The sequence below is a fragment of the Mastigoproctus giganteus genome, chromosome 11 (genome assembly GCF_048544385.1).
Source record: "Mastigoproctus giganteus isolate SK-2022 chromosome 11, ASM4854438v1, whole genome shotgun sequence".
NCBI lineage: Eukaryota > Metazoa > Arthropoda > Arachnida > Uropygi > Thelyphonidae > Mastigoproctus > Mastigoproctus giganteus.
Genome location: NC_143585.1, coordinates 13,312,865 through 13,326,004, shown reverse-complemented (window position 1 = coordinate 13,326,004; position 13,140 = coordinate 13,312,865). Strand labels below are relative to the sequence as shown.

Here is a 13,140-nt window from a genome sequence, read left to right as displayed (position 1 = left end):
ATCCAGTTATATTAAAGGAGGCAGGAAAGGAAGTAAGCAAACCCTTAGCCATAATTATGACAGCTTCTTTGGACTCAGGGGAGGTACCCATGGACTGAAGATGGGCAAATGCGACCCCAATTCACAAAGGAGGATCAGAGGGCAACACAAGTAATTATAGACCTGTTAGTTTAACTTCTGTTCCAAGAAAATTAATGGAGGCACTGGTTAAAGAAACACTGCAGGATCATCTAGACAAGACTTCAGTTATAGCTCGGAAACAGCATGGTTTTGTTAAGGGGAAGTCTTGCCTGACCAATTTGATTGGATACTATGATGTGGTCACAAAAGAATTGGATGCAGGGAATAACTTTGATATCATATATTTGGATCTTTGAAAGGCTTTTGATACTGCTGCACATGGAAGACTGCTGCATAAATTGGAGCAGTGTGGCATTGGGGGCAAATTGCTGCTATGGATGAAGGGATGGTTACGTGGGAGGAGACAGAGAGTGGTAATCAATGGACACTGCTCATTGTGGACTAATGTTATCAGTGGAGTCCCTCAGGGTTCAGTGTTGGGTCCATTGTTGTTTTCTGTATTTATAAATGATATCGATGATAGAATATCAAGCTCAAGTCCAAGTTTGCAGACGATACAAAGGTTGGCAGGGTTGTTAAGGACACTACTGACAGTATGATCAAATGCAAAGTGAGTACACAGCACAGGAAAACAAATTTCTACAGGATCTGGAAAGGGCTGAGAGGTGCAAATGAAGTTTAACATTGACAAATGTAAAGTACTACATATGGGAAACAGTAACCCCAGAGCAACGTATAAACTCTGTGGAACTACACTGACAGTGATAGAGAACGAAAAGGACCTGGGGGTAATTGTGCAGGCAGATATGAAGTTTTCTGAGCAATGCAGACGGTCTACAAGAGTAGCTCATAGTGTCTTGTCAGTGATATACAGGAATTTTTCTAGCACGGATAAGGAGGTGATTATCCCTTTATATAAGGCAGTGGTCAGGCCAAACCTTGAGTACTGTATACAGATCTGGAGGCCTCATTTTAAGAAGGATGTAGAGATGCTGGAACGAGTACAGAGAAGGGCAACAAGATTAGTGAATGGAACAAAGGGTTGCTCATTAGCATTAGTAGAGGCATTTGATGCAAGAAAGCAAGCTTATGCAGCATCAGCCAAAAAAAAAAATAATAATAATAATAAATAAATAAATAAAAATAACCACTTCCACTTCACCCCTCTGTTCGTTCGAAATACCTGTCCAGCTGAGCCTTAAACTTATTTAGGCTATCAACTTCCACGACAAGGGATGGAAGTCTCTTCCACCAACCAACCACTCGCTGGCTAAAGGCAAATTTCCTCACGTCTATCCTATTCAGTATCGAGTATTATCTACGAAATCCCTTTATATAACTTCCGTATCAAGTTAAGTATTAATTATTTATTTTTTACTAATTATTTATGTTACGTAACCCAAGTCGTTGTATGTATAATTAAAGGTACAATTTAATTGACAATGAAGTTCAACAAGATTAATTATCTGATTAATTGACAATATTATGTACTATACTATACTATACTATATTAAGCTTATGCTATCTATTTCGAGATATTATGTATCGCGTAACAATGGCAGCTATTTACGAACGTTAAACACGTGGATTCGATACCCTTTCCGATACTAAGTAATACCTACAAAATCTCTATCTAAGTTACTTTAATCTAAGTATCGTAAGTAGGAATATAAGCTACTCTAGAAAATAAGTTAATATGCCAATTTAAGCTTATAAAACAGAAAATAAATCAGAAAAAACTTCTCTGTTCCAGGAGCGGCAAAAATGTACGTCCGCACAGGTAGTGCAAGTGGAAATAAATTTTGCAAATTCAAGGAGGCAATGATTAAGGGTGGAATTCAGGATCATTTGGATCGAATTGAAATTCTCAAGGATACTCAGCATGGTTTTGTAAAGAGAAATTCATGTTTAACAAATCTGGTTCGCTATTTTGAAAGGCTCACTCACGAGCTGGATATAGGGAATAATTTCGACATTGTTTATTTAGATTTCAGCAAAGCTTTTGACTCAGTACCACATGAGCGGTTGCTTTATAAGCTGGAACAGGTTGGAATCACTGGGAAAAATCCTTAGATGGAGAGCAGGATGGCTTCAGGGCAGGAGGCAGAGGGTTGTGATAAATGGCTATTCCTCAGATTGGGTTGATGTAAGAAGTGGGGTTCCCCAAGGATCAGTATTAGGATCACTGTTGTTTTTAATTTTTATAAACGACATTGATGAAGGGATAGAGGGCGTGATGTCTAAATTTGCAGCTGATGTTAAAATTGGTAGAGTGGTTAATGATCACTGTCAAGCTGAGCTTCTTCAGAGAGACCTAGATAGACTTTAGGAATGGTCAGAAAAATGGCAGCTATGCTTTTATCCAACAAAGTGTAAGGTATTACACCCGGGCAACAGTAATCCCAAAATAACTTATTCACTTGGTGGAGTTCAACTAAACCCAGTACTGGAGGAAAGGGACTTGGGTGTTACGATACGGTCAGACATGAAATTCTCTGAGCATTGTAAATAGGTTGCAAGGAAGGCCCATGGTGTCCTATTGATGATGTGTCGAACTTTTGCAAGTAGAGATAGGGACGTGATAATCCCATTATATAAGGCTTTTGTTAGACCACACTTGGAATACTGTGTTCAAGTATGGAGACCGCACCTAAAGAAAGACATCAAGCTTCTTGAAAGGGTGCAAAGACGGGTCACTCGCCTGGTGAGATCGGCAAAAGGGCATCCTTATGAAGAAAGACTTTGAATATGTGGATTGCAGAGTTTTGAAACTAGACACCTTAGAGGAGATTTGATTGAGGTGTTTAATGCTCTGAGAGGCATGAGTAAAATGAATGAGGACGAAATTTTCAAGATTATAAATGATGCTAGAACTAGGAGACATGAATTCCAGTTACGAGGGGAAATGTTTAGATTGAACTGCAGGAAGTTTTATTTTAGCCAGCGAGTTATAAATTACTGGAATAAGTTGCCGACATGGGTGGTAGAGGCTGACAGTTTGGGAAATTCAAAGTTCATTTTGATAGTACCTTCGGGTCAGGGAAACTCATAGGATGATAGGTTTAATTTCCTTTTTTTTATTTTATTTTTTTTATCATTGTTTTGTTCGGTTTTTTTTTTTTTTTTTTTTCTTTTTTTTTTTTGGCTGGTGCAGCATAAGCCATAGGCTTTCTTGCACCATGCGGCCATTACTAATACTAATACTAATCTCTTTACCAGTCAGCAGCTGGTAGTTTCAGCCAACTAAGTTTCCCTGGTGCAGTGTGTGGGTCTTGCATTTTTCTAAACCAAATTCCATCCTGATATTCTTGCTGAATTCTTCGGTGATCCGGAGTAGTTGCTGGAGTTGCTTCTCGATTGCCACATAGAGTTTGATGTCATCCATGTACATCAGGTGTATGAGGGCGTGCAGGTGGTTCTTTCTTCCTTCTTTGAGATTATATGCGCACTTGCTGCTGTTAAGCATGGTGGATAGTGGGGTTCTGCCTACTATTTCATAGTAGGCAGAATCACAGTGGTCTCAGAGCATCTCCCTGAGAGATTCCTCTTCTAATGTGGATTGGCCTGGTTGTGTTATTCTCGACCTTAATGATGGTACTCCATTTTGCCATTGTTGCTCCTAGAAAATTTGTCAGTATTGGATTGACCTTGTTCTGGGTCTGTATAAGCTAGCTGTGAGGCATGGAGTAGAAGGCCTTATGGTAAGTAATCGATGTAGGCCGTGTATAGGTTGCGGTGCTTCTTGTGGGCTTGCCCCATAACTGTGGCATCTATGGTTAATTGCTCCTCCGCTTGCATCCTTTCTGTTCTTCGGCCATTATGTTCTGACTCTCTAAGTGGTCTGATATCTTCTTGGTTATGCAGCTGGTCACGATCTTGTACATCGTTGAGAGGCAGGTGATTGGCCTATATTTCGCGGGGTTTCTTGTATCTTCATCTTTAGGCTTCAGATATGTGACTCCTTCAGTGAGAAACTTTGGGATTGTCTCCGGGTGCCTTATCATTCGAGTGAACTACTCTGCTAGGTGCTTGTGTGTGCAGGTGAGATTCTTGTACCAGTAGTTGTGGATGTTATCAATTCCTGGGGTTCGCCAGTTGTGGGTGTTCCTGATCGACTGTTTTACTTCTTCTTCTCGATTCTCCCACTCTCTCATCTCTTGTATGTTCTTGGTTTTCTTCTGTTCTACTTCAATCCAGGGTGTTCTGCTGTTATGTTTTACTTCACTGTTCCAGATATTTCCCCAGAACTCCTCCTTCACTGTTCCAGATATTTCCCCAGAACTCCTCGATTGTCTTCTTATCGGGTGGTCCTTTTCCTGCTTTCTCATCTTCACCCAGTTTCCATTGAAGGTTCGGTTGTTTATTTTCCTCTGGGAGCTCTCTTTGTATCGGTGTAGTCTCTTGCTGAGTGCAAGGAGGTTCTGCTTTAGTGTGTCCAAGTATTCTCTGATTTCTGGTCTCATGTTTGTTGTGGATGCTGTCTCTCTCTTGAGGATGCTCTTCACCTTTCCAATTAATTTCTTACTTCTATTACCCTGTTGGTACTGGGTCAACTGACCTATCTTGACTCTTAATTCTTCTATCTTTTGCTGAAATCTTCTTTCCCAAGCTGGTGGTTCCTTCTGTTTTCGGTTCTTCTGCTGCTGGTCTCTCGTTTCTTTTTTCCTTAATCCTAGTAGCTGTTATGGCAGCCCAGTATATGGCTGTGTGGATAGCCATATACTGGGCTGCATCATTGTTGTCAAGGTAATGTGGCATTATTTGCCAATTGAGGTGGTCTGTTACTCTCCACAGGATTTTATTTGACCTCTGCTTAGGTATCACATTGGGTTTTTGTGGGGTACATTTCTTCAAATTCTGTTAGGGCCTTCTTCAACTCGTCTTCTATTTTGGATATCATGACTTTGTCTCTTTCCACTTCAGCTACTCTGGGTTGTATTTCTTCTTGCTCTTCCTCCTCTGGTTCCATATTGACCATATTCTTTGTAGTTGATCACTCACATCCGGCTTGATTTTTTCCAAGATGGCAGGAGCTATTAGGTTCTTCGTAATGAGGTCCTTCTTTGGTCCGCTAATCACTGTTCGATTACCTGAATATCCAGGTATTGTTCCAACCACTTGGTATGTAGTCGCAACCCGTACATTGTCATATCGGTCTCTGGCCTGGTTATTTCATAGTATGCTTGCATGATGTACGTATTCATTTCAATGCTCCACTTCATGCGTTGGCGTTTTCTTCCTTCCTGAGTGGTCATTAGTGCAGTTGTGCAGGAAGCACTGCCAGTTGGTGGGGCTGGATGGTCTTGCCCTTCTCTTGTGGTAGCCTTATGGGGGACAGTGCCACTTGCTCCACTGTCTTGCTCAGGAGACTGTCTCTAACTTTTTGAACTGACCCCTCTGCCTAAGGCCTGAACACGAGTGACTTTATCCTGTGCCACACTCGATGCAGTATGAATATTTCTCTGCAACATCATCCATCTATGGAGGTGGACTTGTTTAGCTTCAGCCTGATAGATTTGTCTGTTGTCATTTGCCTTTTCTTTAGCACAAGTTTGTTTTCTTCAATAGCTGCTAGTGATTTATCTCTCCATACAGGATGTTGTAAGAATTACTCCTGTTTAATTTGAGTAGTACATCTCAAGTCCAGCTGAAGTCTTGCATTGCACATTTCCTACTTTGTTACTCCTCATGAGTGGTCTGTGTCCTCAAAGGGCAGATCTGCTACCATTAATAAAATTCTGAACAATGTGATGTAGGCTCTGAAGTCAATTCCAAAATAGGACTTTCAATAATATTTTGAGAATTGGCAGTGCCATTTGAATAAATATATGACTTTCCAGGGTGATTACTTTGAAGGGAACAAATACTCCTCTGGAGATATGAATTCAAGTATATTTATTAAAAAAATTAATATCGCTAATAAATATTCATATCTTGTAGTTACATATTTCATTTATTTTAATACACATTTGCTTTTGTTTGTTATAGTTAGATTCCAGTTAAGCCCATTACTTTATTTTTTAGGCAGAAAAGAAGGGGATGTCAAATTCAGTTGCAGGATTTGTGTTCAGCATTTATGCATTAGTAGTTATGCTGGCATCACCCGTGTTTGGTAAACTGGTAAGTTTAAAAGCAGCTTTAGTGATTATCTCATGGAATAATTGTAATTTTTGTCAAATTTACAAATGAAAATAAAGAAAGGAATGGGAAGGAGTTTAGACTATTTTAGAATAATTAATAGAAAATAAACAGAAGATTTGTTAGTAATCTTTAGCATTAGCATTAGCATTAGTAGAGGCATTTGATGCAAGAAAGCAAGCTTATGCAGCATCAGCCAAAAAAAAAAAAAAAAAAAGAAGTAACATAAATAAATAAAAATAACCACTTCCACTTCACCCCTCTGTTCGTTCGAAATACCTGTCCAGCTGAGCCTTAAACTTATTTAGGCTATCAACTTCCACGACAAGGGATGGAAGTCTGTTCCACCCACCAACCACCCGCTGGCTAAAGGCAAATTTCCGCACATCTATCCTACATCTGTCTTTCCTCAATTTGAATTTATGCCCTCTCAGGTGATTTTTCTGAGCTAGAGGAAGAATCCCATCAGCATTGAGCATGCTCAAACCATTCAAGGCTTTGTACACCTCTATCAGATCACCCCGCTGGTGCCTAGTTTCCAGACACTGTAATTTGCAAAACTTAAGCCTTTCTTCGTAAGAGAACCCCTTTGTCCCATTCACCAATCTAGTTGCCCTTCTCTGTACTCGTTCCAGCAGCTCTACATCCTTCCTGAAATGAGGCCTCCAGGCCTGTATACAGTACTCTAGGTGTGGCCTGACCATTGCCTTATACAAGGGAATAATCACCTCCTTATCCCTGCTAGAAAAATTCCTATATATCATTGACAATACACCATGAGCTACACTTGCAGCTCGTCTGCACTGCTCAGAGAACTTCATATCTGCCTGCACCACCACCCCCAGGTCCCTTTCATTCTCTACCACTGTCAGTGTAGTACCACAGAGTTGATACGTTGCTCTGGGGTTGCTGTTTCCCATATGTAGTACTTTACATTTGTCAATGTTAAACTTCATTTGCCACCTCGAAGCCCATCTGCTCAACCTTTCCAAATCCTGTTGCAGCAGCATAGTGTCAGTAGTGTCCTTGACAACCCTGCCAACCTTCGTATCGTCTGCAAACTTGGACATTAAGCCTGATATACCATCATCAATATCATTTATAAATACAGAAAACAATAAAGGCCCCAATACTGAACCCCGAGGGACTCCACTAATAACATTAGTCCACGATGAGCAGTGTCCATTGATTACCACTCTCTGTCTTCTCCCCCTCAACCACCCCTTTATCCATAGCAGCAACTTGCCTCCAATGCCACACTGCTCCAATTTGTGCAGCAGTCTTCCATGTGCAACAGTATCAAAAGCCTTTCTAAGATCCAAGTATATAATATCAAAGTTATTCCCTGCATCCAGTTCTTTTGTGACTGCATCATAGTATCCAATCAAATTGGTCAGGCAAGACTTCCCCTTAACAAAACCATGCTGTGTCCTAGCTATAACTGAAGTCTTGTCTAGATGATCCTGCAGTGCTTCTTTCACCAGTGCCTCCATTAATTTTCCGGGAACAGAAGTTAAACTCACAGGTCTATAATTACTTGTGTCAGCCTTTGATCCCCCTTTGTGAATTGGGGTCACATTTGCACATCTCCAGTCAATGGGTACCTCCCCTGAGTCCAAGTAAGCTCTCATAATTATGGCTAAGGGTTTGCTTACCTCCTTTGCTGCCTCCTTTAATATAACTGGATAGATCCCATCCACCCCAGGTGCCTTTCTTGTGTTTATCTTCAACAATTTCTCCTCCACTTTGCTCTCAGTTACTACAAGATTCTCTAGCTTACTGCTAGAGTTGAATACACCTCTGGCATTCCCCTCGCTGAATAACTCCTCATGTGTGAATGTCGATGCAAAATATTCATTTAGTTTGTTAGCTACCCGAGCAGGGTCATCAACAGTTGACCCATCGATCTCAAGTGGACCAATCTGATTCATCCCCTTCCTTCTAGAGTTTACATAAGTAAAGAACTCTTTGCTGTTTTTCTTCGCATCCCTTGCCAAGGATCTCTCGTAATCTGCCTTCACCTGCCTAACCTCCTTTGTAACTTGGTTACAGATCAACTTGTATCTATCATAGGCGTCCGTGTCACATGTTAATTTGTATGTATCCCATGCATTTTTCTTCTCTGCCATATGCCTCATTAGTTCATCTGACAACCATTTAGGCCTAAACCTTGAACAATATTTCTTAGTTGGTATGTAAAGCCTAGTAGCTTCCACGATAAGTTCTTTGAATGCTTCCCATTTTGAATTTGCTGTTGGCAATATCATCAGTTGATCCCACTGTATAGAATTTAAATACTGTCTCAGTCCATTGTAGTTGCCTTTACGAAAGCAATACCCCTTCACTTTACCCCTAATCTTTCCTCCTTTGCTTATTGTTAAAATGAACCCACAGCCGTGGGTTCATTGCTGTGACTAATAAATATATTGTTTTTGTTCTTTGATAAATTTTTTTTTTAATCTAATTAAATTATTCACTTTTTGGCAAATAACCATTGACTTATGGGAGATAGGATGTATTGTTATCCTATGTATGTATTTGGTTAAAAAATTGGTTAAGAAAAAGAGTAACAATGACTTTTACATTATACAGTAAATTGTACCTACTGTTTGTTTGCAGATATGAAGTTTTCTGAACAGTGCAGACGGTCTGCAAGAGTAGCCCATGGTGTCTTGTTAATGATATACAGGAATTTTTCAAGCAGGGATAAGGAGGTGATTATCCCCTTGTATAAGGCAATGGTCAGGCCACACCTTGAGAACTTTATACAGGTCTGGAGGCCTCATTTTAAGAAGGATGTAGAGCTGTTGGAACAAATACAGAGAAGGGCAACAAGATTAGTGAATGGAACAAAGGGTTGCTCTTATGAAGAAAGGCTTAAGTTTTGCAAATTACAGTGTCTGGAGACTAGGCACCTGCGAGGTGATCTGATTTAGGTGTATAAAGCCTTGAATGGTTTGAGTCAATGCTAATATGATTCTTCCTCTTGCTCAAAATAATTGCCTGAGAGGGCATTAATTCAAATTGAGGAAAGACAGTTGTAGGATAGGTGTGTGGAAGTTTGCCTTTAGCCAGTGGGTGGTTGATTGCTGGAACAAACTTCCATCTGTCATTGTAGAAGTTGATAGCTTAAACAGATTCAAGGCAGAACTAGACAAACATTTGGATTGGGTGGGCGTGTGTGTGTTTTTTTTTTTTGGCTGATGCTATATAAGCTTGCTTTCTTGCATCATGTGCCCTTGCTAATGCTAATTACAGTTATGTTATAGAAATCACTGTGTTATTTCATTGGCATTTTACAAAATATTATATTCTTTTGATTAACATTCACTGCAGTTTCATAATGCATCTTTCAGAGGTTTATTCACTGATTAAGTATGCCATCCAAAAAAAATTACATTAGATTGATTTACAATCAATAACATTGGCAATAAAAAAGCTGAGAAAGAGTAAATTAGATCACCTGTTACAAAATGAAAGTGGCAGAACCATATATAATCCAGCTGACATAGCTGATGAGTGGAATGGGTACTTCACATCAGTCTTTACAATTTAAAGTAAATTTATCCACATCACACAGAGGAATGCTACCACTTTGTGTTACCGGGTAATATTAGGTGGCAGATGACTCTCATCAGTTGGTACAATACATCACTTTGCTTATTCGAGGCTTGAAGTGGTAAAACCCATTTTTAGTCTTCAGAGCAAAGTTCTGGCAAACTCTCCCATCTCTTCTACCCTTCAGTATGATTGATGTCTTTTGAGGTTAAGATGGGCATCGTGGCAAGATCCATTTTGAAGGTACCACTCTGAGACGGTGTTCACAGGCAGTCCACCAGTCCTTAGGTCCTTGAGATTGTCACAGACATTCTCTCAGATATGCCAGACAAGCTGTTCTTGCTACCTGGGAGTCTAAAACGCTGATGGAACTGATATTCGGGTGACACTCGAGTCAAAGTGGACCCAATTTCGGCGAAGTCCGGACGGTCTATGACAGCCAAATCCTCTGCTTGCACCTTCACGATGGTGGGACTGTTAGTAATCCTGGGTGTAACCTTCATGCACAAGTACATGGTGGGTGACCACCCAGGTGTGAACCAACGTAAGCAGGGGTCGAGGTGTGGCGCCCACACCACATGGAGGAACGCCGCCCCTGTATGTTACCAGGCAGTACTAGGTGGTAGATGACTCTCATCAACCGGTGAAATACCACCACTTTGCTTATTGTAGGCTTGAAGTGGTGGAACCCATGTTTAGTCTCTAGAGCTAAGTTCCGGCCAACCCTTCCCTATCTCTTCCATCATGCAGTATGATTGATGATTTTTGAGGTTATGATGAATGTCGTGGCGAGATCCAATATTCCTTACATTTCGAGGGTACAGCTCTAAAACGGTGTTCGCAGGCCGGCCGCTAGCTAGTACACCGGACTGAACCTATTGGTAACTCTCTAGGAGGCTTCCGGATCAGCTAGTGTATAATCTTGCTACCTCTACTCTGCCAGATAGTGACTGGAGGGAGTCCGAGTAGTGTGTATGCGGGGAGCATTGTCGAGGCCACGTTATGTCAAGGATCTGGGTATATATGATTTTCTAATAACTGAGAGGAAAGTGGAGGAGAAATTGTTGAGGATAAACATAAAAAAGGCACCCGGGGTGGATGGGATCTATCCAGTTATATTAAAGGAGGCAGCAAAGGAAGTAAGCAAACCCCTAGCCATAATTATGAGAGCTTCTTTGGACTCAGGGGAGGTACCCATGGACTGGAGATGTGCAAATGTAACCCCAATTCACAAAGGAGGATCAAAGGCTGACACAAGTAATTATAGACCTGTTAGTTTAACTTCGGTTCCAGGAAAATTAATGGAGGCACTGGTTAAAGAAGCACTGCAGGATCATCTGGACAAGAATTCAGTTATAGCTGAGACACAGCATGGGTTTGTTAAGGGCAGGTCTTGTCTGACCAATTTGATTGGATACTATGATGTAGTCACAAAAGAACTGGATGCAGGGAATAACTTTGATATTATATATTTGGATCTTAGAAAGGCTTTTGATACTGTTGCGCATGGAAGACTGCTGCACAAATTGGAGAAGTGTGGCATTCGAGGCAAATTGCTGCTATGGATAAAGGGATGGTTGAGTGGCAGAAGACAGAGAGTGGTAATCAATGGACACTGCTCAACGTGGACTAATGTTATTAGTGGAGTTCCTCAGGGTTCAGTGTTGGGTCCATTGTTGTTTTCTGTATTTATAAATGATATTGATGATGGTGTATCAGGCTTAATGTCCAAGTTTGCAGACGATACAAAGATTGGCAGGGTTGTTAAGGACACTACTGATACTATGCTGCTGCAAAAGGATCTGGAAAGGTTGAGCAGATGGGCTGAGAGGTGGCAAATGAAGTTTAACATTGACAAATGTAAAGTACTACATATGGGAAACAGTAACCCCAGATCAACGTATCAACTCTGTGGTACTACGCTGACAGTGGTAGAGAATGAAAAGGACCTGGGGGTAATTGTGCAGGCAGATATGAAGTTCTCTGAGCAGTGCAGACGAGCTGCAAGAGTAGCTCATGGTGTCTTGTCAATGATATACAGGAATTTTTCTAGCAGGGACAGGGATGTGATTATTCCCTTGTATAAGGCATTGGTCAGGCCACACCTTGAGTACTGTATACAGGTCTGGAGGCCTCATTTCAAGAAGGATGTAGAGCTGCTGGAACGAGTACAGAGAAGGGCAACAAGATTAGTGAATGGAACAAAGGGACGAAGAAAGGCTTAAGTTTTGCAAATTACAGAGCCTGGAGACTAGGCATCGCCGAGGTGATCTGATAGAGGTGTACAAGGCTTTGAATGGCTTGAGCATGCTCAATGCCGATGGAATTCTTCCTCTTGCTCAGAATAATCACCTGAGAGGGCATAAATTCAAATTGAGGAAGGACGGATGTTGGATAGATGTGCGGAAATTCGCCTTTAGCCAGCGGGCAGTTGGTTTGTGGAATAGACTTCCATCGCTTGTTGTTGAAGTTGATAGCCTAAACAAATTTAAGGCTCAGCTGGACAGGTATTTCGAACGAATTGAGGGGTGAAATGGGAGTAGTGGTTGTTTTTTTTTTTTTTTTTTAGTGGTTTTTTTTTTTTTTTTTTTTTTTTCTTTTTTTTTTGGCTGATGCTGAATAAGCTTGCTTTCTTGCATCATATGCCTCTACTAATGCTAATGCTAATGCTAATGCTAATGCTAATATTCTTACCAAATGTATGCCATATCCAAAAATTTCATTACTTCATACAGCATGTCCCACCCACTTTTTCTTACTATTGAATACACCATGAATTGTCAAAATAATAGAGCAAGCTTATCTGCGAAAAGATCTAAACCTCGCAAGGACTTCCTAATTCATTTCACAAATATACGTGGTCTCAATTCTAATCTCAACGATGTCCATTTCCACTTGCAGTCTTCCAAACCCCATGAACTTTTTCTGACTGAATCTCAGTTATCAGTTGATTCAACTACTGCTCATCTCAGATGTCCAAATTATTTGCTGTATGATTCCTTTCGCCTCAAAGGTGGTACTTGTGCATATGTCCGTTCTGATATTCCCTGTCAGAGACTTGGCAATTTGGAATCTCCTCTCTTTGATCTTCTCTGGCTTAAAATCTCTCTACCTCATTGTGTAAAATTCATCTGTTGTCTATACCGTTCTCCCAACTCCACTAATCACTTGGAGCTCTTTGACTTCCTCTCTTTGCAACTTGACTTTCTCCAGTCCAACTTTCCTAACAGTGAGGTAATTTTCCTTGGTGATTTTAACGTTCACAACTCCAGCTGGCTTCCGTTTTCTAGTCACACCGACCCAGCAGGTCGAGATGCTGAGGCTTTTGCAATTACTAATGACCTAGCAAAGATTGTTCATTTA

General features: G+C 40.7%; 1 protein-coding gene across 1 annotated transcript in view; it reads left to right on the top strand.

Moving 5' to 3' along the window:
* The window catches only part of LOC150077726 (MFS-type transporter SLC18B1-like), a 296,012-nt gene that overhangs the window by 20,749 nt on the left and 262,123 nt on the right, over positions 1–13,140 (top strand). The window contains exon 2 of the mRNA XM_090385228.1: positions 6,106–6,201. Coding sequence (XP_090241354.1) covers positions 6,106–6,201 — 96 coding nt within the window. The remainder of the gene's footprint in view (positions 1–6,105; positions 6,202–13,140) is intronic.